This window comes from Dreissena polymorpha, chromosome 1 (genome assembly GCF_020536995.1).
Source record: "Dreissena polymorpha isolate Duluth1 chromosome 1, UMN_Dpol_1.0, whole genome shotgun sequence".
Lineage (NCBI taxonomy): Eukaryota > Metazoa > Mollusca > Bivalvia > Myida > Dreissenidae > Dreissena > Dreissena polymorpha.
The window spans coordinates 159,463,285-159,489,343 of record NC_068355.1 but is presented as its reverse complement, the minus strand read 5'-3'; the positions used below and the strand labels follow the sequence as shown (position 1 = coordinate 159,489,343).

Sequence of the window (26,059 nt, the reverse complement as noted above, 5' to 3'; positions counted from 1 at the left end):
TTTGATATTATTAGTTTTCTTAAAAAAAAATTATATTGGCCATGCTTTGTGAAAAGGGGTTTTAATGCATGTGTGAAAGTATCTTCCCAGATTAGCCTGCGCAGTCAGCACTGGCTAATCATGGACTCTTTCCACTTTTATTATATTTTTCGTTTACATACAGAGAGTCTCTTCTTAGCAAAAATCCAGTTTAGGCGGAAATTGTGGCATGGCCCAAGCCCCATATGAATGTTTGTGTTGGGTTTACATTTAACAATAAACATTTGTTTCAGTTTCCTTGAAATATTATTAGACCAAAATAGTGTTCTTATTTTAACAATGAGTCTACTTTGATTAAAAGTGAATACATGTAACTAAAATGGTGAAATAAAAAATGCATAAAATATTCTTAAATATTTAATTAACATATACTCACTAACAGTATTCCATTTAGTCATCTTTAAAACAGATTTACAGTATTAAAAAACAAAGAGTTTTTGGGACCCCTTTTTACAGGCAGGAACCCTGACAATCACATTAATGACAAACCCTGAAATTGGTAATGACTTTGGTAATTTATTAACCTTATATTATAGCAACATTATATCAATCTTTATCATATCTCATGTAAGATATGCTTGGTATGCAGTGTTGTGCTGGTTATTAAAGCTGGCCTAAGATATTATATCATCGTTTATCCCTTGGGATCTGCAGCTTATCGCTGGTCTATTGTGAAAGGTAATGAAAACATTCCTGTCGCTTTAAATGGAGTTATATGGTATAAAGGCTGTCATTTTATCTTATGATAAATGAAATAAATTACTTTTAATTTGATTTACTTGAAATATGATAATCAGCCTTACATTACAAATGCAGACATCATCTGCCTTTTGTCAGAGTGTTGGCATTGCAGTGTTGATGAATTCTCAAATTTCATGCTTGGCGTATGGAATTTCAATTAAAATGATCATCATTGTCAACCTCAAAACATACTGTTGGGATCTGATGTCTTGACCTACAGATAAACTTTTAACAAAATATACCCCCTGTGAAATTGTATCCATACTTGACCAGTACTATCATGGTGTATGACTGTATTTGGTGACACGTGAGCTAGCGGTGACACGTGAACCAGTTGTACTACTGAAGTTGTAGTGGCCATTCATCATTTATGAACTTGAATATTTAAAATTCAATTTTATTTTTGGCATCCTTTTGTTAGCCTTGTTGGATAGAGGTGCATAATACCAACTATAGATTAGCCTCATATAATTATTCATATGATGCTTCTCTCATGAATTTATGGTTCATAAAATGCAAAAAATTAAATAACTGAGCTGTTACAAGATGTTTATGTTCTTATCTGACACATGGTAACATTGAGTTTCATGCTACAGTTTTTGCTCAGTAATACTGGCCACAACAAGTCATCAGGTTTACAGCTAATTATGCAGCCACTCAAGGATTGGTCAATAATACACCCCACAGCTCTATACAAATTTAAAGAACAAAGCTTAGATAATGCAGACAAAAGTCAATGATTACAACTGCTACATCCAACTGAACCATGTCTGGAATGCAAAACTGTTGGTTAAGTTATTCAGACTATAGTTTGTTTCATAAGGTTTTGTACTGACTTGTTAGCTTTCTGATACAGTGGGCAGACAGACAGGCTAGATGAATGGCTAAGGATCAGATACAAATCTGTCATTTATATTTTATTGCAATTAACTGAAGATTGTCATCAGCCTATCAAACAATCTTAATTGCTCATTATTATACATTCTTTTTAGGAAATAAGCTAAAACCTGCACAGTTTTAATACATGTTTACAGTTTATAATGCTTTTTAATATTACATTTTTTTTAAACATAATTATTACGCAGTTTGTGTCCTCATTAAGATGTTATGCTTTTTTTATAAGTAGATGTTGTAAAAAACAATAACAGGTGGATTGAAATGAACGAATGTACATTTATTTTTGTAGTTCTGATGCAGTATTTCATTTCTTAGAAGTAACAGTATACAGCACTCATTATATAAATTGGTAATAGTATGCATTCTCATGGGTTGAATGCACGATTTATTTTAATTAAATTGAAAGCTTGTATTTTATAAGGTTAAATTCCATTTTATTTTTAGTAGCAAGTCAGTTAAGGCAATCAGTATATTTTTGTCCCAATAAGCACATATTTAATGTTTTTATAAGAATTGCCATCTTATCGAAAGTATCAAGATAATAAAATCAAAATCTGTTTACTAAGTTTATCTTTAAAGGATCCTGTGCCTTTAAGGTTTTAGCTTAAGTGTTTAGGTATTCTCTTTAATTTGGTTGTACATTGTGTAAAAAATAACAGGTCATCTTAAAAGCAATTTGAAATCACACCCGCAGTGGCATTCATAATTGATTAAATACCAGGGACATAAGTGTGAAGCGCATTTTAAAACCAACTTCTAAAAGAATGTATTATAGCTGTGCAGGTGTTTATTTGGCCAGACTGCTTATTATTAATTGGGTGAAAGTGTTTTGTTCTGAAAAATAAAACCTACAGCAAATTAAAAGATACAACTCATGATGTTTATCATAGAAATTAAAAAATATTAATAGTTATTAATGCTAATAATTTATGTGATTGAAATAATGGTATGATTGAAATATTTGTCTTATTATTAAAAGAACCCCATATTTTTTATTTTTAGGGTACACCAGTTCCTAGTAATTTTGCACACTTTATCATACTTGTACATTCCAAATTAATGATTTTTGTGGTCATGATGCATATAAAATACACTTGAAATAACCATTCTGATTGCATCTTTGCTTGGTCCCACTATGTCTGAATAGTTAAATAAAATCCTCCCATGGTCAAGTGCATGCATGCTTTTGATTCATCTGCACTAGTAAGGGGCTACCTATAAATTCAGTCAGTTTATAAAGGATATAATTTATTTCAACTCTGACCAACATTACTTTCTGTAAGCAGATCTGTTAAAATCTCAATTTCTGATGTAAGACTGAGTAATGTTTAGACAGGGTCACGCAACCACATGTCTACTTTTGACGTGCAATATGTCTAACGTTATTGGTTGCAATAATAACAGTTGTCAAGTTACTCATTAATGAAATTAGTGTCCTAAGCTGTTATGTAGTTTCTGAAATTGATTTATTTACAGGTTTATAGACCACTTAATGGCAATAATTATTAAAGACTGTTAATGTCTATGAATTAATTATGGCTAGACTTTCATATTACTATGTAACCACATGCTGCGGCATATACATGTATTGTTTTGGCCAGGGCTACATACACAAATCTACCGTTTTATTAAGCAATATCTTCATCTATTTCTTATTTGTTTTTTATTTGTTTTTATTACTGTTGATAATTGTGACAGGCTAGACATAGAAGCAAAGTAATATTCAAAATTGTGTTTGAAATGTCACAATTCGCCTATTTTGTATATCTTTCAGTTTCTTACATAAAAAATAAAAATAAGTCTTAAAGGGGCCTTTTCACAGATTTTGGCATGTTTTGAAGTTTGTCATAAAATGCTTAATATTGATAAATGTAAACATAAGATATAAAAAGCTCAAGTTAAAATCAAGAATAAAATTTAAAAAAGAAAAAAAGGTAACCCTCTGAAGGGCTCAAACCACTGACCCCTGGAGTCCTGGTGTAAAAAGTTTACCACTTAGACCACTCGGCCATCCTTCCGGATGCAATGCCAGATGTATTTTATACTTTGTATAAGCAATCCTTGTAGTTTCAAAGAATATAACGACAACAACAGAACTCTCCAAATTATTAATTCGTTTCGCGTTGCAACGCTTTATAATTTTCGGGTTTTTAAATCGTCAAAAGATGCATATAATGGCTATTTTAGAGCATGGTAAATGTTCAGTATTACTGTTTCCTCACAAATATCATAACTAAAATGAACATTTGCGAATCTGAAGCAACTTTTATCAATTTTGTCAATTTACCCAAACGTGAAAAGGCCCCTTTAAGACTTTTTCCTCAGTTTTATATTTGTGAGGATTTATTAGATCATAATTATGATTTGTTATTTAATTTATTTGACACCCTGAATATGAACACATTTGAATGGGTCATTCATCAATATTTTGCTCTAATAAATAAATGAAAACTTTTTCAAAATTGTATGTTCCAGTCAAAATGCTTATAAATTTCTCCCATGTTCATTTAACAGTTTTATTCTTTTTGATATTCCTTAATGAAGACATTTTATGAGTTTTTACCTAAATGTTTAAAGTGAACAGGTGTAAAATAACGTCATGCTTAAGTGTTAACATCTTTCACAAAATGAAGTGATATTGGCTCTTTAAAACAAACACTTTTCAAATTGTTTGAAAAATCAATGATTTCTAGCCGCAGACGAATTCCTAAGGCTCACTGAAGCATGATGGGATAGTCTGGATATTGATTTTGATTGGTCCTATAATTGGTACAGATGGTGAATTGTCACCAAGCCATGTTCTGTGTTTAAGACCGTGAAATCTGATTGTCGTTAAAATGTGATGGCCTTTATATTAATGGGATCAAATATTTCATTCACTTTGTCAGTAGTAACGCCAATGTCAGTGATGGCTATGTTAATGAGAAAATGACAATAAGTTTCTTCCAATAGGAAATCTAATAAACATTTGTGATCCTTTGAATATTTCATCATTAAGATGTTAATGAGTTAACGTAATATGTTTGATTTCAAAATAAAATAATTATTACTTTTTTCCATTTGATAAATGATTAAAGATCAAAAAGCGTAAAAAACTACACATTTCATTTAAAAAAATGTGGTAATAAAACTTTCAATTACCTTACTATCATTATCTGCTGAAATGATCATGAATAGGTGAATCACAATGAAGTAAAAATGAGGATATATTTGTATTTAAATATGCCATGACTGTTAAATAGGAACACGCTTTAGCTTGAAGGTAGAAAAAAATCAGATTGATTGTTCTGATTGGCTATTATTACCGTGGCAATTGTCAAACATTTCAGCCCGAAGTCATGTCCTTAGTCATAATACTATCATGCAGGAAGATTATTATACAGATAGTTAACCAGTAGCTGACCACAAAATTACATTTAAGTTACCAGCTATTTACTTTTGACAATTGGTCTTTAGATGTAATATTATTATTTCATAATCACTATTTAAATTAATTCCCTCAGCTATGTAAAAAATTAGTCATTTTGATGTTCACAGGGCGGATATCTAAGGTTTTATCAATCAGGTATTTTGTGGAGGGCATAAATGTAACATTACTTAATATTACAGGCTCATTGAAGAGTTATTGGTTTAGGAGATTAATGGAAATGCAATGGTTAGAAATCTGTAAAAAAAATAATTCTGTTGTTTCCAATATGCTTGGAGATAGTTATTCATACTAGATTCAAATAAATAGTTCAAAATAATGCATAAAAGGGTGGAAAACAAGCATGAACTTTCTTCAACAACACTTGGTACTGCATTTTCCAATCACAATATTATTGACCCTAAAATGAAATGTAACAACATGTGACATTTAAGATATGTTTTAAAGAGATTAATTATCCAAATTATTTTTTATATTCATTAAAAATGATCTTTGGCATGCTATAGGTAATTGTAATTACATGGACACTAAGTACTAAGTTGGTAAATCCCCAAATGACGTATATTATTGTATCCTACAAATCAAATGTTGTATAATTTGGATGAAAGGTGCAGATATCTAAAGTGATAATTTACATTCCAATCAAAGATAATTTTACAACATGTGCCCAAGGTTTGACATTCCTGAGATTGTTTAATCCAGCCATTTGAAAATCATTCTAAGGGCAATCTAATCAAACCAGAAAGATCAATGTGAATGGCAAGTTAATATCTAAAGTATTAATAAAGAAATTTTACATTAGAAGGATTTCTCAAATCAACACAGTGAGCTATTGTGGAAGATAAATCCTTTGAAATACATTTAAATATTTGAGGTAAAAAATCTCAAGACTATCTGATCCAATGTTTAACATCCTTGAGCATTATGTGGGCGTTGTTTCCTTTAATTATCAGTGTGTGTAAATATAAGTTATTTATAAATGTTTTGCATAATGTGTAATTGGAAAGGTATTTGTCCTCCACTATATATTTTTTGTGAAAGTTCTTTTGATTTGTTGAGGTAAGATGAAACGCTAATGGGAGAAGATAAATCATTTTCATTCTGTTTATTTTGAGATTTTTTTGCAAATTGATTAATGATAGGGTATAAATAGTGTACGGGTTTGTTGTGGGCATATTTTATTGCTCATGATTCACATTGGCAATATTAAAATTAGGTAAGAATAATGACCGCATTGATTGGGTTAATACTTGATGTGGCCAAATATTTATTTTTATGTTATTGTGATTGTGCTAAGATAATTATATAATTATGTATTCAAGAAATGCGATACCTCTACTTTTTAACCATTCTAAATATCAAGTAAGGAATTTCCTTCAATGCAGTGGAATTATTATCATCACCATCAGTGTCAGTATCATCATTGTCAACCTCACGTTTGGTCAAGTTTATACGAAGTTCATTTTTCAGCTACTCTTTATGTCTTCTAATTCTTTAAAATCCCACCTTGCTTAGTTGTTTCACTGTTGGTGATAATAAAGAGTTTAGGTAATGAAATCCAATACTTGAAGGCATATAAGGCAGTATAAAGGTTATCTTTTATTTCAATGAGGTGGTTAACAAACTTTCTTTCATATGTTACTCAGAAACTCCTTATGTCATGATTCTGTTTTAACTCTTGAATACATTGTTATGAATCATGTATATTAGTGGGGGTGTACCTTCTTCATGTAGTGTTTACCTGTATCATTGACTATTGTTTAAGTTGGGCGTCAAATTACACTATAATTTAATAAGTTAATCTTGGGTTACATGCTCTGCATGGTTACTGACAGTCTGTCTGGGGCTATTTGTTGATATTTGGTTCTATGTTCATGGTAAGGAGATAGAAAAGAGCAATATTTGTAACTGTTGTCGATGGAAACATGTGTACAACAGTCGAGTTTTAAATCCGTTAAATATGTATCATTTGAATAGAATAAAATCTTATTCAATGAAACTTGAAGTACTTGTAGCTGACACTGCACGGAACATTTATAACACTGCACGGAACATTTATAACACTGCACGGAACATTTATAACACTGCACGGAACATTTATAACACTGCACGGAACATTTATAACACTGCACGGAACATTTATAACACTGCACGGAACATTTATAACACTGCACGGAACATTTATAACACTGCACGGAACATTTATAACACTGCACGGAACATTTATAACACTGCACGGAACATTTATAACACTGCACGGAACATTTATAACACTGCACGGAACATTTATAACACTGCACGGAACATTTATAACACTGCACGGAACATTTATAACACTGCACGGAACATTTATAACACTGCACGGAACATTTATAACACTGCACGGAACATTTATAACACTGCACGGAACATTTATAACACTGCACGGAACATTTATAACACTGCACGGAACATTTATAACACTGCACGGAACATTTATAACACTGCACGGAACATTTATAAGGTGACATTTAAACATGTACAATGTTCATGTCTAAAATGTAGAATGACTTCCAACTGGCTGTTTTCTTGTTGTTAAGCAGATTTTTGTTTGATGACAAAATATTTCCATAAATAACCATTGGTTTTCAGAGTTGTAGCTCATGCATTGTAGCTCATGCAATCTCCAAAGTGTTTTGTAGTAATCAAAAGTTTGGGTACTTTACACTTCTTTAATTTTTGTCAGGCGCAATGTAAATTGTTATGAACTGTATAAGTACCCCAGTGACCTGGAAATGTATGAACTGTATAAGTACCCCAGTGACCTGGAAATGTATGAACTGTATAAATACCCCAGTGACCGGGAAATGTATGAACTTATAAGTACCCCAGTGACCTGGAAATGTATGAACTGTATAAGTACCCCAGTGACCTGGGAATGTAGCCAAATATTTGCACTATTTTAAGCAATTTTCATTTTAAAAGAATAGTACACCTAAACGACTCACTTCTGCATAATTGCTGTCTTCCAGAGGCTTCCAAATGCTTTTTAGAGAAACCTGTAATAATTCATTATTATATTTATTGCTATAAAAAAACGAATGATAATTGCATCGATTACTCAATCTTTTTCAACTTTTTATGGCACATTTTCAAATTTACAATCTGCGGTTTTTATTTGTTTGTCTGCGTAATTCTGTAGAACCTTGCAGTTAGGGAAATTATCCCTAATAAAGACTTCTTAAGACAGGTGTTCTTTAACTTTTGCAGCTTTTGATCTTCAACACCTGTTTGTGGTGAAATTAATGTCTGTTACATGGAAGAGTCATTCCGCTGATTGTTAGCAATGGGAAATTGGCAATTGACAGTTCTCCAAATTGGTCTAAAGAGTGCCAACAAATAGTTTTTTTTTTAAGAAAATTAAATTTAATAGAGCTGATTTGCTGTAACCTTGTCCCAAATGTGGTTTGAAGTAAAAACTAGCTACGACCCAAATTCCCTGTTTAGTTTATTTATGAATATTTTGAAAATGCAAGACTAATAATTACGGTATTACTATGTGAGTTCCATATCAATATTCAAGGTTTTAATGTGCTTAAGAATGAATGTTTTAATTTTCTCCTCTTTCTTCCTTATAAACTTTTCTGACAAGTAATTAATGCTTTGTATTTTAATCCTTTCCCACTCAGAGCCAAGTTAAAAATATCTATGAGCAAACAGCATAATACCAACACAGCCTGTGAGTAACTGGCAGTCTGTTCAGGTTTTATGCTGTTTGATGCTCATTAGTATTAAAGGTTTGGAGATTAAGTCTTAAAAACTTGAATCTAGTAAGAAAGTTCATAAATATAACTTTCTAAGGGACTACAAATGCGTGAAAATACGTATCTAAGAGGTAATGGGTAAATGTATTGCTGGGAATACAGTGACACCAGACTGACGGCAATTTGAACAAACGTTAAGGAGATAACTATCTTTGTTAGTGAAATGTCTTTGTCCATAGCATGTCACCTTTTTTAATTAATACTTTGTGCTCCCCAAAAAGGTATCTCATAACATTAAGGGTCTATGCTGCAAGTACATCTTTTCTGCTCGTGTCATGGCAAACAATAATTCAAACGAATCTAATTGCTTAAGCTGTTTTCAATTAACCCCTTTTGAAGTGTTGAACTATCCTCAATACAGTAATAACACATTGCCCTTTATGTTTTCTTACTATCAACACTGTTTGAAAGGGTAAGTGAATAATAGTATTTTTTGGAGGTGTCTATATTGTGATGGTTATCACAGTATTTGAAGGGTTTTTTGACAGGTCAAAAAATAATTTTCTTTCAAAAAACAGTTTCTCTGTGTTGACGTTTGACAGCAGTAATTTGTCACATTGGATGGAACAAAGCTTAGGAATTCACATATTTTCATTCATAATGATAGGAAAAAATAAGGCAATATGTATAAACTATAAAGACAGGTCATTCAGTGAGAAATTGATTAATACTCATTATATAATTTTGAGAGTTGAGTAGAAAACTGTTTTTTTTTCTAGTGAACAAATCTCTATCAGATACAACAGTTTTACAACCAACACATTGATATCAAAGATAAGTCAAAACAGTGAAAGAATTTCACCTTTTTTGTCCAGGGTTATTGACAGTCTATTTCATATACTGTATGAAATTCTGGAACAAAAACATATGAAATACCAAATTTAATTCTCACTCTGATAATTATCTATATTTCATGACTTATTATAATAGTATTATAATAGTATAATATTAAGCTTCAATTTTGTTTGCAGGTTGCCATCAAATACATCCGAAAGTCGAAGATCAGGGATGAGCATGACTTGAACAGAATTCGGCGGGAGATCAAAATTATGTCCAACATTGAGCACCCAAATGTGGTCAACATTAAGGAAGGTAAGGTTCAGTGCAGTATGCACATAGAATTGTGGGGCAAATATGTCTGCATGTGATGGTGGTTCTTTGTGCTTATATTTATAGATGAGAAAGCTGAGAGAGTCAATATTAATAGTTACAGAGTTTAGGACAATCTGACTGAAACTCGATCCATTTGAAATAAAACATCTTTTTTTATTTGATTTTTAGCTCACCTGTCACGAAGTGACATGGTGAGCTTATGTGACCGTGTGATGTCCGGCGTCCGTTGTGTGTGCGTGCATGTGTGCGTCCGTCCGTCCGTCCGTCAACAATATGTTTGTGTAGACAGTAGAGGTCACAGTTTTCATCCAATCTTAATGAAATTTGGTCAGCATGTTTATCTTGATGAAATCTGGATTGGGATTGTATTTGGGTCATCTGGGGTCAAAAACTAGGTCACTAGGTCAAATAATACAAAAACCTTGTGTAGACAATAGAGGTCACAGTTTTCATCCAATCTTCATGAAATTTGGTCAGAATGTTTGTCTTGATGCAATCTGGGTTGGGATTGTATTTTGGTCACCTGGGGTCAAAAACTAGGTCAATAGGTAAAATATTAGAAAATCCTTGTGAAGACAATAGAGGTCACAGTTTTCATCCAATGTTTATGAAATTTGGTCAGAATGATGAATGTCTTGATGAAAACTGGGTTGGGATTGTATTTGGTGAGTCAGGTGAGCAATTAAGGGCCATCATGGCCCTCTTGTTTAATTATCATGGAATTTGTGAAAACATCTAACTTAATTACTTTGGAAGGTTATGAGATGGCAGATGGAAGTAATAACAACATATGCCTTATGTGATAAAACTAATGTACAGCCGTTCACAGTCCCTCTTTCCATTGTTTAGCCTTGTTGTGCGGATGCAATTCACTTTCATTTTGTATTTTAACATTCCTCCTTAATTTTTTGTATTCACTAATGATGTATTGCAGGTATGCTAAATACCATGACTATAAAGTTTTTTATTAATGACGCCAATGTTGCAGCCGTTTTATGTAATTTTCTCATGCCCTGGGAACAAAAAATCCTAATTAGTATTGTGTTACGTAAAGTTTTATTGTTGCGGAATTTTACGCGAAGTCATGAATGAAGTTGTTGTTGTAATTGTTTAAAATTCCCATCAAATTGTAACATGAGCTAGATTAATAGTTTTATCCTGTTTTAATTGTGAAAATGAGATGTTGGTTTGAGAGCATTTAATGCCAGTATGACATCATGATTTAAATTGTACTTGGGCCTCCTTGTCCATTCACATAAGGATAGATGTACATGAAGTTTAAATGTATTTAGCTTTATGTGTTAAGACTGAAACTGTTTACCAGGAAGAACAAGTACTTTTGACAGACAGCAATTTGTATAGAGTTTGTTCCCTGAGTAGGAAGCAGTAGAGGGGGGGGGGGGGAGGAAAGGAACATTTTGATTTCTTCATATGGCATTTTAGATGCCATAGCCATGATACGTGATACGTGGATAATAATTATATAGTCATTTAACCAGAAGATTCTATTCATGACTTCTCCAAAATGCATTAAGTTAAGCTCAGTATGGGTGGAATAACCAAATCATTTAGGAATATTGAATTGAAAGGTTCTGAATTAAACAAATATATGCTTTCAGCATTCAATGTCCTATCTGAAAAAAGGTGCTTCTGCTGATGATTATTTGCACAGAAATATTGAGGAAGTTATATTCCTTCATTTTTTTCCTCTAATTAAAGCCAACGCAGAGTATAAGCATTGTGCACAAGGTTTTGTTTGAACAATATATGGACAGATAGTAAACATGAAGACAAATTGAACAATATCTGGACAGATAGTAAACATGAAGACAAATTGAACAATATATGGACAGATAGTAAACATGAAGACAAATTGTATTGACATTTTATGGTTTAAATGGGAGACACGGTCTTGGGTTAGTTTTTATAGGCATTTATGTGTCTGATGAAAGTTGTTTTAAAAATATTTCCTCATTCAGATCTGCTTGTTTGATTTTAGGTGATTATTTTTTTTAACATTTGTATGACAATAAGACATACATTTGTATCCAAGTTGACCTATCTATAAAATATTACCTATAGTATCAATAAACAATTTTGAGCATTTAGTCCATAAATATGTGATGCAGTTTTCCAGTATGTTAACACTTCACATTGATCACTACATGAAACAAAGTGAACTTTAATAAGCCCCCACCCCACCACTCTGTAACCCCTGTAAATCCTCCCCCACTGTAGGAAGAAGAGCTTTCTGACAAATATCATGATCAGAGTTTATCAGATAATCCATCAAATCGATGTTGGTGTCAGAAACCTTTTGATTTTCTGAACATCTGAATAAAGTCAGGTTCTGTGTTAAATCCTTTAATCATTTTTTTCCTGTCAAAACCTCCCCTAACTTATTTATTTCCATCGGTTATTTGTTTTTTCTTTGTTCATTCACAGACTAAACACAGCAGTCAAAATCTTATAAGATTAATTACAAAAATGTCACATCTTAGGACAACAATTTCTGATAAAATGTTCCATTCATTGGGAGATTTATTAAGATTATCAAAGGAAACTCATGTTGTGATTCGTACTTTCAAGCTATCGACTTTTCTTTATATGACCATTGATGTTGCCAACTAAGGCAATTTAAAGTTGTCACAAATATTCAGTATTTCTGACTTTATCCCTGACTGTGTTCCTAATCTTATTTGTGTTCAGCTCCCAATTTTCATCTCAAGGGTATTGTACCCAGGATTTAAAGGTATTTTCCTGCAGTTATGTTTGGATTTATTAGAACATCTTATCTGAAGCTCAGCTAGCCCTGTTTTAGAAATGGTCCTTGATGAAAAAAAGTTCTTTTCTATACAGTTTCATTCACAGTATTGCAACTAGAAATGGCGCGGCAGAGGCCGACGCGTATCCCCACGCCGCATGTTTGACCCAAGGGCGCCCCAGGGTTGATCATGGGGCCATGCATAGTTGAGATTGACTGTATTGTCATAAGAGAAGTTCAGTATCAATTAGAAGTGAATGGGTGTAAAAATAAAGAAGTTATAGTAAAAGGCAATTTTGGGAGGGTGTGGCCTATGTGGGCGGGGTGCCCCAGGGTTGGTAATGGGGCCATGCATAGTTGAGATTGACCGTATTGTCATAAGAGAGGTTCAGTATCAATTTGAAGTGAATCAGTGTATTAATGAAGAAATTATAGTAAAAGGCAATTTTGGGCGGGTGTGGTCTATGTGGGCGTGGCGCCCCAGGGTTGGCAACGGGGCCATGCATAGTTGAGTTTGACCGTTTTGTCATAAGAGAGGTTCAGTATCAATTTGAAGTGAATCAGTGTAGAAATGAAGAAGTTAATGTAAAATAACCTAAATTTTTTTTATAGTAAATGGATTTTTTTGGTGGGTGTGGCCTATGTGGGCGGGCGCCCCAGGGTTGGGATTGGGGCCATGCATAGTTGAGATTGACCCTAATGTCATAACAAAAGTTCAGTATCAATTTGAAGTGAATCCGTGTATAAAAAGAAAAAATTATAGTAAATGGAAATTTTTGGTGGGTGTGGCCTATGTGGGCGGGGCGCCCCAGGGTTGGGAATGGGGCCATGCATGGTTGAGATTGACCGTATTGTCATAGGTGAGGTCCAGTATCAATTTGAAGTGAATCGGTGTAGAAATAAAGAAGTAAATGTAAAATAACCTAAAAAAATGAGTGATAATTTCTGACGCGGCCCCACCCCAACCCCTATAACTTTTGACCCAGGGGTCAGATCAAAATTCCAAATAGTGCACCGTCGCACATATGCTCATAGCTACCATGTGTGTAAATTTCAAGGTTCTAGTGCTTTTAGTGTAGGAGGAGATAGTGGCCAGGACGGACGGACGGACAGACGGACGGACGGACGGACGGCGGAGATCACCACAATATCCCCACCTTTTTTTCAAAAAGCGTGGGGATAATAATTTTGGAAAATTATCCTAATTTTACAATATTTGCTTTCTTGTCAGTTATGGTTTGAACTTTATTTATTCTGATGTCATATCAGATGAATGTGATTTGAAACTAATAAAGCAAATTAACATCGATTGTTTAAAAAACATTTCTATTTTTATTGACTTTTATTCCAATTGTAATTGATTGTTTTATTTGTTTTATTGGACATTTTGATTTTTATTGACTTTTATCCCAATAGTAACTGATTGTTTTATTGGGCATTTAAAATGTTATTGACTTTTATCCCAATTTGGACAAAGCCACTTTAGCATAAACAATTGTTAGATCTACTGGTATAATGTATTAATTGTATTAAAATGATAACATATGTAAAAAATAAAAAGCAAATATGTATATCATTACTTGTATTGATAGGCAGTATTAAATACTTTTTATTGAAAAAAGACTGGAATTGTTGGTACCAAAATTCAGATATCTATTTTTGACAGTCATCTTTATGGTTGATGTGTCAGTTATATGAGAGTTAGGGGGTTAAATTACTTCTGATTTATTCTGATTATATAGAAAATCGAATAGAGTAAAACAACCATTATACAAATCCAAGAATGAGATCTAAAAACCTGCTAATGAGAATAGACTAAAAAACAAAATTGTTTCCAAAGATTGGAATATACGCAGTATGTTATGTTAATTGTGTTTTCATTTTTATGAAGAATTGTCATAGCATACAGTTATTTTTAAATCCTCCTATGCATTTTAATTTGCTCAAAAAAAGAAGACAGTGTTGTGTGTGTATGTGTGTGTGTGTGTGTGTCAAATTTGTTGCCAAAATTCAGCCCCATTCCAAATTATAAAAAGACAACACAATTAAATTTCCCAATTTTTAAGTCAAACATCACGATTTTTCCAAACCCAAAAGACCTTGGCCTATTTTTTTACAAAATGAAAAAAAATCACTTTGAGTTTTTTCCTAACCTTGCTTCATATGAAATTCTGTTTGTAATGCATTAATTCTGACTCAGGGGCTGAACTAATTGGCTGAGTGGAATAAAGCCTGCATTCCATACCACTGCAATCGGTTAAATATGACAAATAATCAGTAGTCATTTGGGATTAGTTCTGTCATGTAATCCACAGCTGACCCTTACATATTCACTGTTAAATCTTCTAGTCACAAATTAAAGCCATCTGCATGGTTAGTGGTTGATAAACCACAGTTGTGGTCAGTGTAGTGGTCACCCAATATCCTGTACTGATCAATGACCATCTACTCAAAGTCTTTTATTGTCACATAAAGAAACCATAAGATGGTCAGTTGTCAATATCTACTCTTAATGAATTTGACCAGTGTCTAGCTGAGGATTAAAGGTAACTGCTGACCACAACTCCCTGCATGACTGTCCAACGCAGGAAATATGAATGTCCTTAATGTCCTCCTGTCCCACTACAAAGCAGCCCAGGTGACCAAAGGTGCAGCCTTTCCTTATCTATTGTTCCTCATTGGCTGCCACAGAGTCACATCCTGCTTCATGTGTTGTTGTAAGTCTGCCATCTGGTTATTTATTTAACAATCCTGACCCTAAAGGTTTTTGAGTGAGATAAATTTATTTGCCAAAGTTTTTGACTGTAAATCTTTTATCAAATATACCCTCAAATAATAACAGGAAAGATAATCAATACTCAGGAATCAACTTTAATCTTTGACATGGAATGGACAGAGTGCATAGCACAACGTCAATAGAAAATACTTGGGAGTGGAAAGAACCAGACCTTTTACAATAATTTAAGAAAATCTATCTGCTCAAATGACGTTTGTTTTTATGCAAATATATTATTGGATCCATGAATTATGACTTCCAATTATTGGCATTAAGGGATCATTTGACATGTTTGCGGTGGTTCATTTCCTGCCATTAATGTAATTTGGCTTTCAATAATCACTGGCCTGAACTTGCAGTTATACTTTGGGTTGCAATAATTGCTTGCTAGCACTTCCTCTATGGACTGACATGCAAATTGGAAACGTGGCTATGATGATTTGCATTATTGGATTAGTCTAGTATCTTTCAAAACGGTGTTTTAAAACAATTAGTTAATTTTGTGGCAGGACTATGAAGGACACTGATTGAAAACAATATTTTTTTTTTTTAGCTTGCACAATGTGCTCATGGTAAGCTTTTGTCCATTCATGTTTTTTTTAAGCAAGTCAATTGGCAGTATGTTAGAGTGATTTTAATCATTTTGGCAACACCATGACAAAATTACAGAGAAAATCAAACCTCGACAAAAATGAGGGACTAATGACTCAGTTCCAACGGTTTAGTCGTAATCAAATGTTTAAATATAGTACCTGTTTATATAATTTGCTATCCATCCAAGACCTTGATCAAAGTGTTTTGATCAAATTTATCCCTTTCAATATTAGCTTGTCATAAATTTAGAGCACAGAATTTCATGGTAAGCTGGTTTGCAAAAGTTTATGTAATCACAAATATTTTTGTATCGAAAGCTCAGATTGTCCTTCAACTTATGAGTAAGGACTAATAGCAGCTGTGTTTTCTGTGACATTAACCACTGACAATATTAGAAGGATATAAGTAGAATGATATGGTAGTGTGTGATAAACTTTAGTTAAGATTTAATTTGTGCTTAAAACTTAATGTAAAAATTAAAGTTGTTATCATAAATTAAAGAAAGATAAAATCCTTAAAAATTGCTTTTCTAGTATCTTTGAAATAAATATTTGAAGATAGCGGAAATTAAAGTCTATTAAAGCATACTACTTTATCAGGAGCTTGCAAATTAATACATTTGTGATATTTATAACCTTTCATTTAAATAAAGCATACATGCATGAAAACTTATGTTTACTAAACAACTACGGTTCCAACATTTTTTGTTTATTCAAATCCTTCAACAAAAGACTACTGTTTATAAAGAGTGACTTTGCAAAATGTTAATGTCATGAACAATTTTCATTTAAGATGTTGCACCAATGAAAATTATTTCCACTGAAAGAGATATAATCAGCTACCCCCTAAAAGCGCAATAATTGACATTCACATTCAATGAGGCTTTCTTTTTGCCCAATTGTATGCATAGCTGATTAGAAAAGCTCTAAAAGATTATGCAGATAAAGTCTGAAAAGCGGGGGATATTTTCTGTAATTGTAATAATGGATCTTTTTAATAACATATGCATTAACTTTAATTTTTAACTTCCATGTTTGTAATTATCCATTTTTTATTATGCAATATGTTTGAGACTATTATGACAGGTTTGACATGATAAATTACAAAAAGATCTTTTGAGAACATTTATGGCACCTGATTAAAAAAAGATACAATTAACACATTTTCACAAATAACATGATTTTTAATTGAGTAATGAAATTGAAACGCTTACCATTCGAAACAATATGCATATTCTATACCAGGATTTGGATTTTGAATACTGTAGTTGTAAATGTGCATTCAGTTGTATCTAACTAGATAATTATGACACATGCAGTTTGTTAATGTAAGTATTAGATGTATATACAGATATGTTGACCTTCTCTGTTTGCAGTCACTTTAAAATGGCATCACTAGACCTCATAGCAAATAATTTATCAAAGCATCTAATTGCGTCAATTAACATCCTGTATCTATGCCTACAAATGTCACATGATCACATTTTTCGCAGACTATCCTGTATCTTTTCCAGCTAGAGTCTTGTTGAGAATGGCAGACTTGATAATGCATGTCATTTGCAAGGCGCCAAGTGTATCAAGACATTTGAGATAAATAGTCCTGATGCAAGATTTGTAATATGAGTCTTATTTATGTAAGTGCATTTAGATATTTCTGGGGTTAAACTGGTGCATAGTGGAATTACTCCAAGACCATAATGATGATACTGATGAAAGAGCATTAAACCCCCAGTTCTGGTTTAGGCATAATAAAATGTTTAAAATTATGTGATCTTTTTGTTTTTATTTAGTACTGCATCTTTTACATTTTAATAGTAATTAATAATATTATTAGAATACGATCTGTATCAGCGTAGTAGGTATTTCAAGCAACAAAGAGCATATGAATTATGAGTAGATTTAAGATTCGCTCTTGTGATTTAGTCCCTATGCATCTAAACTTCCGGCCGTGGGTTATTCGACAACAAACTATAACGTACACAAATTATTTTTATTTTAACACGGCTTTTATTAAAGATTTATACAATGTATCTTATTTTTCTTTTGTACTATTTTATGTGAAGTTCCGCCAATAAAAATAACTTTTGGCTGTTCTGTCGATCAGATCTCTGCCCTCAATAACAGCCATTCATTAATATGTCATTCCATATTAGCCTGTGCAGTTTGCACAGGCTAATCAGGGACAACACTTTCTGCTTTTATGACAGTTTTCTTCTTAGAAAAAATCAAATAAGGTGGAAAGTGTTGCCCTGATAAGCCTGTGGGGAATGCACAGGCCAGTCTGGGACGACACAAGAAAACACACATGCATTAAACCCCTTTATCTCAGAGCGCGGCTCATGTATTTGATAAGTTGTATCAAGCTTTCCTGACAACATGTTATAGACTGCCCAAAGGCTTTGTGTGTTACATGACAGGCCAGTGATAATATCAGTATTATTTATCCACTGCAGGGTGGTAGCGTTAGTAAGCTTGACATGTCAGACGGTCAACCAACAAACAATACACACAGCAAATAAACAAACATTAGTCTCCTTGTTTTTTCTATATGGCCATTAATTCTAAAACTGACAACTTTACTTCAGGTCAAGTTTTTTTTTTGCATTGCAAGAATCAACAAAGCAAATATTTTGAGGAAAAAAGAACACATCATTATATCATTATTTGGCCAAACAAGCAAACATTCATTATTCAATAATTGGCAATTTCTTCTAACAATGTTTATTCATGCCAGTGTTCAATCTGGAAGAGAGATACCCAACAAAATAGTATTTACTCAAAACAGCAAATTTCACAAATTTCTTGTCAAAACTGCAAGATATGGTGTTGAAGGATACTGGAAGTGTCTGGCAGGTGGGGTGTTGTTTAAAAGCAGCCATGCAAAAATCAATAAATAATGAAGCTTTTCATAATTGAGCAGATGTCTTGTAACCTCTGATACAATCAGTGTCCTGTAACCTCTGATATGATCAGTGTGAGCGTCACATGTGGCAGAGAATGATTTTAGCTGTTACCAGCCAATACAATGAAATCTGTGTTTTGACTTCAGTATGGAACGATAATTTGTAGATGATTTGGAAACTTATTTAGAAGCTTTGTTTAGGCTTTTGACATTCAAAGTAGGAGACCTTTGAAGATTTCAATTAAGATTGTTAGGTAGTTTCTGACTATTAGAGGTTTAAAGAAGTTGTAAACAAATGATTTCAGGCTTGGTACAAACTGTTTCTTTGTTTTCAAACCTTTATTTAAGTAGTCATCTATTTGAATCAGCTAAAAAAATTATTTAAAAGGCTTTTTACAATTTAAAACATTTTCAGCTCGACTATTATATATGAAATATATATAGTGGAGCTATCCTACTCACCCTTGCGTCGGCGTCTGCGTTAGCGTTAGCGTCTGCGTGCAAATGTTAAAGTTTTCCTACTACCCCAAATATTTTCTTTCTCCCTTCACATATTGCTTTCATATTTTGCATACTTGTTTACCAACATGACCCCAACCTATAAACAAGAGCAGACAACTCTATCAAGCATTTTGTCATAATTATGGCCCCTTTTCCACTTAGAATATGCAGCAAATATTAAAGTTTTCGTACTACCCCATTTATTTTCATTTTCCCTTGACATATTGCTTTTATATTTTGCATACTTGTTTACCAACATCATCCCAACCTATAAACAAGACTAGACAACTCTATCAAGCATTTTGTCATAATTATTGCCCCTTTTATACTTAGAATATGCATATTATTGATAAATCTATGTTAAAGTTTGCGTACTACCCCAAATATTTCATATATCCTTTGACATATTGCTTTTATATGTTGCATACTTGTTTACCAACATGACCCCAACCTATAAACAAGAGCAGACCACTGTATCAAGCATTTTGACATAATTATGACCCCTTTTACACTTAGATAATTGAACATTTTGCTTCCATAACTTCTTTATTTATGATCACATTTTATTATTACTTTGACAAAACAACACTTACCTGAATACCACAATGGATTCCACCCAAACAATACCCCATGCCCTTACCAGAATCCCTCCCCCCCCCCAACCTCAACCCCCCGCCCCCCAATTTTTTTTTTTTTAAACATCTAAAAAATTACCACACCCCACATTATACCCCCCTCGCACCACCTCACCCCCCTACCCCCCCCCCCCACCCACCCCCCCAAAATAATTTTTTTTTTTAAAGCATCATCTAATAAATTACCACACCCCACATTATACCCCCCTCTCACTCCCCCCCCACCCCCCTACCCCTCCACCCCCCCCAATTTTTTTTTTAAACATCATCTTTTAAATTACCACACCCCACATTTATATTTATATTTAAACACTTATATATTTGAACATGTTGCTTAAATTGCCATAACATATATATTCCAGAATCCCTTCCCCCCAACCTCACCCCCCCGTCAATTTAAAAAAAAAAAATTAACATCATCTAATAAATTATCACACCCCACATTTATATTTATATTTAAACACTTATATATTTGAACATGTTGCTTAAATTGCCATAACTTATATATTTACCAGAATCCCTCCCCCCTCACACCCCAACCTCACCAACCCCCCCCCAATTTTTTTTTTTTTAACATCATCTAATAAATTACCACACCCCACATTATACCCCCCTCTCACTCCCCCCTACCCCCCCCACCCCCCCAATTTTTTTTTTTTTAAACATCATCTTATAAATTTCCCCACCCCACATTATACCCCCCTCTCACCCCCCCTACCCCCCCCGGCCCCCCCCCCCCCCCAAAAAAAAAAATACAATTTTTTTTTCCTTTTTTTATTTTTGAAACATCGTCAAATAAATTATTGAATATGAACAATTTCCCCATGATGGCTTACGTTATACTGTCAAGCACTTGAATAGTCGAGCGCGCTGTCCTCTGACAGCTCTTGTTTTTAACCTTTTCCATTGAGTAAACTAAAAGTTATGAGGTAGTTATGAACAAACAAAAACTTTGAATAATACAGCATCATCTTACAAAAACAAATGACATGTCACAAGATTATCATTGTTGAAAATCATTTTTGTTAAACTAACATGCAAAACCCTGTCAGAGCGTGAATTGTTTACGAAGCACTTGCTTGATCCGTTTGCATTGTTTCAGACTGACGGCCGCGCATTTGGACTTATCTGCCTGTCTCTTTGTCCTTTACGCGCGACACCTCACAATGCAACTGACCTCATTCTCTGGAGACACCAATCAAACAATACGAACTGACTCAACTTCGATCCGCTGACAACTGCCAATTTCCTTTTGTTTCAGTTAAAAGAAATAACATAAAAAATATTTGTGTATTGTCTGAAAAGATTTTGCGTTGACCTTAGGTCTTAAATGGTGGGTTGAAATCATTTCTGTTGGGCGTTTAACAAGTTTACCTGAAACATGAGCTTAAAGGTCCCTTAAGGAGGGCAGTTGTTGCTTTGTTAATTTGTCGAAAAAGGAAACTTTTGGTTAGAACCACTAGCATGCATCACTTAATATGAAATACAACACCAATTGTTATAAATCTATTCAAAATTAACTAATTTGGGTCATGGCTTTGGTGTGACTTGTATAATTCCCCCAATTATTACCTATGTCTCATTTCAATTAACACTAGGCGCAATGACCGTTAAAAAACAGTCTGACTTTACATTCAATAAGAGCTTGTTACAGTTCAGACGTCTTGGTGACAATGTTGAAGATCAGTATGTCACTTTCCAGAGATTGGGTATTATAAAGTATAACTCTGCAGAGTGAGTGCATAGATTGGTTACAAAATGTATATTATAATTGCAATTTGTATATACATGTATTTTGAAATGTATTTTGTCTTGGTGACAATGTTGAAGATCAGTATGTCACTTTCCAGAGATTGGGTATTATAAAGTATAACTGTGCAGACTGAGTAAAGAGATTGGTTATATTATAATTGCAATTTGTATAAACATGTATTTTGAAATGTATTTTATATTGGGATGTACAACACTTGAATGCAATTTGATACATGCAGATACATTTTTTATTAACTCTGACACTTTATTGCATTAAAAAAGTCATAAGAATATTTTTTTTGCAGAATTCAATTCAAGTGCACAATAATCACGAAGTACTGAACAATTTATACTGGTTTTTGAAATGATCAATAGTTTCCAACTGTGGCACATACAATCAGCAAATAATGCTTTTAAATAATCAACAACAAAAATGCCATGTCAGCCTTTTTCTTGCCATGTGGCAATGGCACTTTCTTGCCATGTGGCAATGGCACGCTTGTATGAAAATATTTTCATTTCATTTTTGAGTCCATAGGGGTCTGTTTACATTACTTGTGGTCAGGTATGTTGGATGGAGACCCACTGAGTTTTCACAAGTGTGTGTAAGAAATATGAGAGGGGGTCAGAAAAACATTAACCTCATTACTGTATAGACATTTTCCTCAAAAATGTAACTTAATGACTTAAGAATGATTATTTTGCTCCTTTTTCAGTTTGAATTTGGATGTTTAAATGTTGTTGCTCAATGATAGGCAATGGCTGAATTTATCAACTTAAATGAAGAACAATACACCAAGCATTCAGATTCTACCAGCTTTTTCTTTTTGTTTTGTAACAATCATCAGGTCAACATAGAAATATTCTTTAACACTTAAATCCATTGTGGATGGAGGAACATTATAACACTTAAAATACTTTAAAGAAAAAATATGCACTTTTTTGTGATGTTAATATTTTAATATGTAGATTTATATATTTACCAGAATTAGTTCATTATGTACATTGATATTGAAACTTAATTAGTCCGGCTGTAGGAAAACTGTTTTAAATGCAATGTACATTATGTGTCATCCCAGTGCTATTCTTATTGGGGACAAAACTGTACGCACATGCATTTTCCCAGAGTGCGGCTTAACCCTTTGCATGCTGGGAAATTTGTAGTCTGCTAAAATGTCGTCTGCTGAATTTTTAAAATAAGCATTTTCTTAGATTTTTTTTCAAAGAATACTATCAGAATAGCAAACAGTTTGGATCCTGATGAGACGCCACGTTTTGTCTCATCTGGATCCAAACTGTTTGCAAAGGCCTTTAAAATTCTGTTCCAGCGCTGAAAGGGTTAATATAAAGGCTGACCTAAGCTCAAGTAGAACAAGCTTTGGTTCTTCACCTGTAAAACATGATTCTCAATAGAATGGTGATGGTTCTTTGAAACCACTTTTCAGGTGCAATGTCTCTCTGCAAACCATCAAATTTCATACTTTGTACAAACATCACTTATTCAAGAGTATAACGGGAACTATTTAAATGCATACTTCATACATTTTAAATATGCAGTCAAAAAAACTTGTAATGTAATAACAACACATGCAGCTGGTGGTCTTTGTCAGGAAAACTTGGGGGTCTCCAAGTTATGTGACATACAAACTATTCCCCACTGTACATTGTTTGGAATATTTGCTGATGTACTTAATAATAAAAACACCTCAGCGACCATCTGGACTTCATCATGTTTTCATATTTGCCAATTGGAATTCTGTGTTTGAAATTTCATTCCAATCTTGATTTTATTTTCTTTCACAATTGGTTGTTTGATAGCGTTGAATGTAAAATGTGGGATAACTTACACAGAAGCTTATGTCAAAATATTTTGATGGCCATATCAGTGTCCAGAATGTGTGCCGGTCATTCATGTGGTGATGACCTCATGGTTAGTGACTACCTCTCATTTGAGAAACCAGTGGATAGTTAACAAATAAGTGGGCACTGAGCTCTTTTTAATCATTGCTATAATAAAAAGATAATCATGTATTTTTCTATGCTTTGACCAAAAGTTGGCATCCAGCCTTTGTTTGGTTATTACTCATAACATTATATAAAGAGAAGTTTAAGTATTAAGATATTTCAATTTTAGACATAGGTGAATGTTTTATTGAATTGTAAACTATTACATAAAATGGATTCAATATTAATCCTGTATTTATACCATTAGCAAGTACGAAAGGATTTGAGAGGTCACACAAGGTGTTTTTTTCCTTTTGTATTCATTAGGATGTTTTTCTGTGTCCCACGTTTTTTTGTATTTATAAAATTTGTTTTTAAATAGATGGCCATCTAAGTATTGCACTTAACAACATTGTTATAGGCCATTAAGACCAACAAGTTAGATCAGGTCTGGCGACTGGTCCCTCCTCTGCATTCAGGGATGTCTTCATAGAACCTTTTTCACTATAAGAGGTTCAGCAAATAGGGTCATTGTATGCTGTATATTTCATTAATGCACAACTAATAGGGAGCTCGTCTGTTCTTCAGATATTTCTCTATGAATAATGATTTATAAAAGTAAAAAGTATTTATTATTGTGTGGTAAATTTTGAATTTAAGACAGTCAGTTTTGACTTATGATTAGCATTGATACTGTAAGTCTTATGAACATCATCTAGTTAAGGCCGGTTTAACTTATGAGACCTAAATATGTACAACTGATCATCACTTAATTCCAATAATATATTCTTGAAGTTGGCATAAGAGTTTAGTCAAATCCTTTAACTAAACTAGATGATGGGAAGGCAACCATAACAATACATGTGTCTCCTATGTTGAGCCCAATGGAGGACTTGATTCTTTGATAAACCACTCCATTGTCCCACTCATTAAGTAGACACACAAACCACTAGACTGTGGAAATTCGGTATTTTGAATCTTGTTCTATTTCCAGTGTTTGAAAACAAGGACAAGATCATTCTAGTGATGGAGTGTGCGGATGGGGGTGAACTTTACGACTACATCAACAACAACACGCTCACTGATAGAGATGCACGCAGAATATTCCGACAAATTGTCTCGGCCATCAAATATTGTCATCAGGTGAGCTAAACTCTCCCTGGCTTGACCTCTCAGAGTTTGAAAATTAGGATTGTGCTCCATGTGCACACCTTTATGGTCTATTTAGTCTGATGAGTGCTTCAGGACAATTACAGCCCTGTTGTTCAAGTTTAAAAATCGATTATTATTCACCATGTCAGTTTCAAAAGTATTCCAAAGATGTTTCTTTGAGTAAAAAAATTGACCATTAAATGTTTTTCTTCTTCAGTTTTTTTCACAGTAAAGCCAATTGCAAAATAGAAAGCAGGTTTTTGCTTAAAACAATGGACAATGTATTCTTTTGTACCGTGTTTTGTAAACACAAATTTTTTACCTTGTTCTCTTTGTTTATGGTTACATACAACCATATTTTATGTTGCAGAATGGCATAGTGCATCGCGACCTGAAGCTTGAAAACATACTGTTGGACAGACATTACAATGCAAAGGTATGCGTTTGGCAATAAAACGTGAATGCATGATGTTTTATTGAGTGGGGGAAACCCTTTGAACTTTACATGTCTTTGAACTTTATGTCGCATCATGTGGTGAAAGAAATAGATGTCAAAGCAGTATATCTCTTTGTGATGAAGAAGAGAAATTTGCATTTGGAACAGTTATCATTGTTACTATACTGTGTTGAAAACGATACATTAAATCTTTAAAAATTACTTTAAAACACAGCTTGTTCACATCTATTATCTTAGTTGCAATAATGTAACTCTGCTCTCCGTTAACACTACGAGGTAGGACGAAGACAGTTATGTTTATCACAACTACTATTATCTTTGACGCCATCTGATGTGGTATAAACCTAAAACATGCAATCTTTGCCACACTGTTCAGGGTTCTACATTAACTTTTTTTACAGCAAGACCGTCGGACCAGCTCCTCTTAAAATGTACTAGCCCGAACCTGATGTCTACTAGACCACATAGCAAATGAACACAATTGTGTCATGTAACTGTTTAATCAGGATTTATCAGTAAATAATCAGTGAACACCAGATCTTTTTTGATGCATAAAGTAAAAC

The 26,059-nt window shown here is 33.3% G+C and overlaps 1 protein-coding gene across 2 annotated transcripts in view; it reads left to right on the top strand.

The window, feature by feature from the left end:
• The window catches only part of LOC127858159 (NUAK family SNF1-like kinase 1), a 38,002-nt gene that overhangs the window by 1,401 nt on the left and 10,542 nt on the right, over window positions 1-26,059 (top strand). For both annotated transcript variants that reach the window (XM_052395138.1, XM_052395130.1), the window contains 3 exons: window positions 9,879-9,999; window positions 24,882-25,030; window positions 25,410-25,475. In XM_052395138.1, the coding sequence (XP_052251098.1) occupies window positions 9,879-9,999; window positions 24,882-25,030; window positions 25,410-25,475 (336 nt within the window). The remainder of the gene's footprint in view (window positions 1-9,878; window positions 10,000-24,881; window positions 25,031-25,409; window positions 25,476-26,059) is intronic.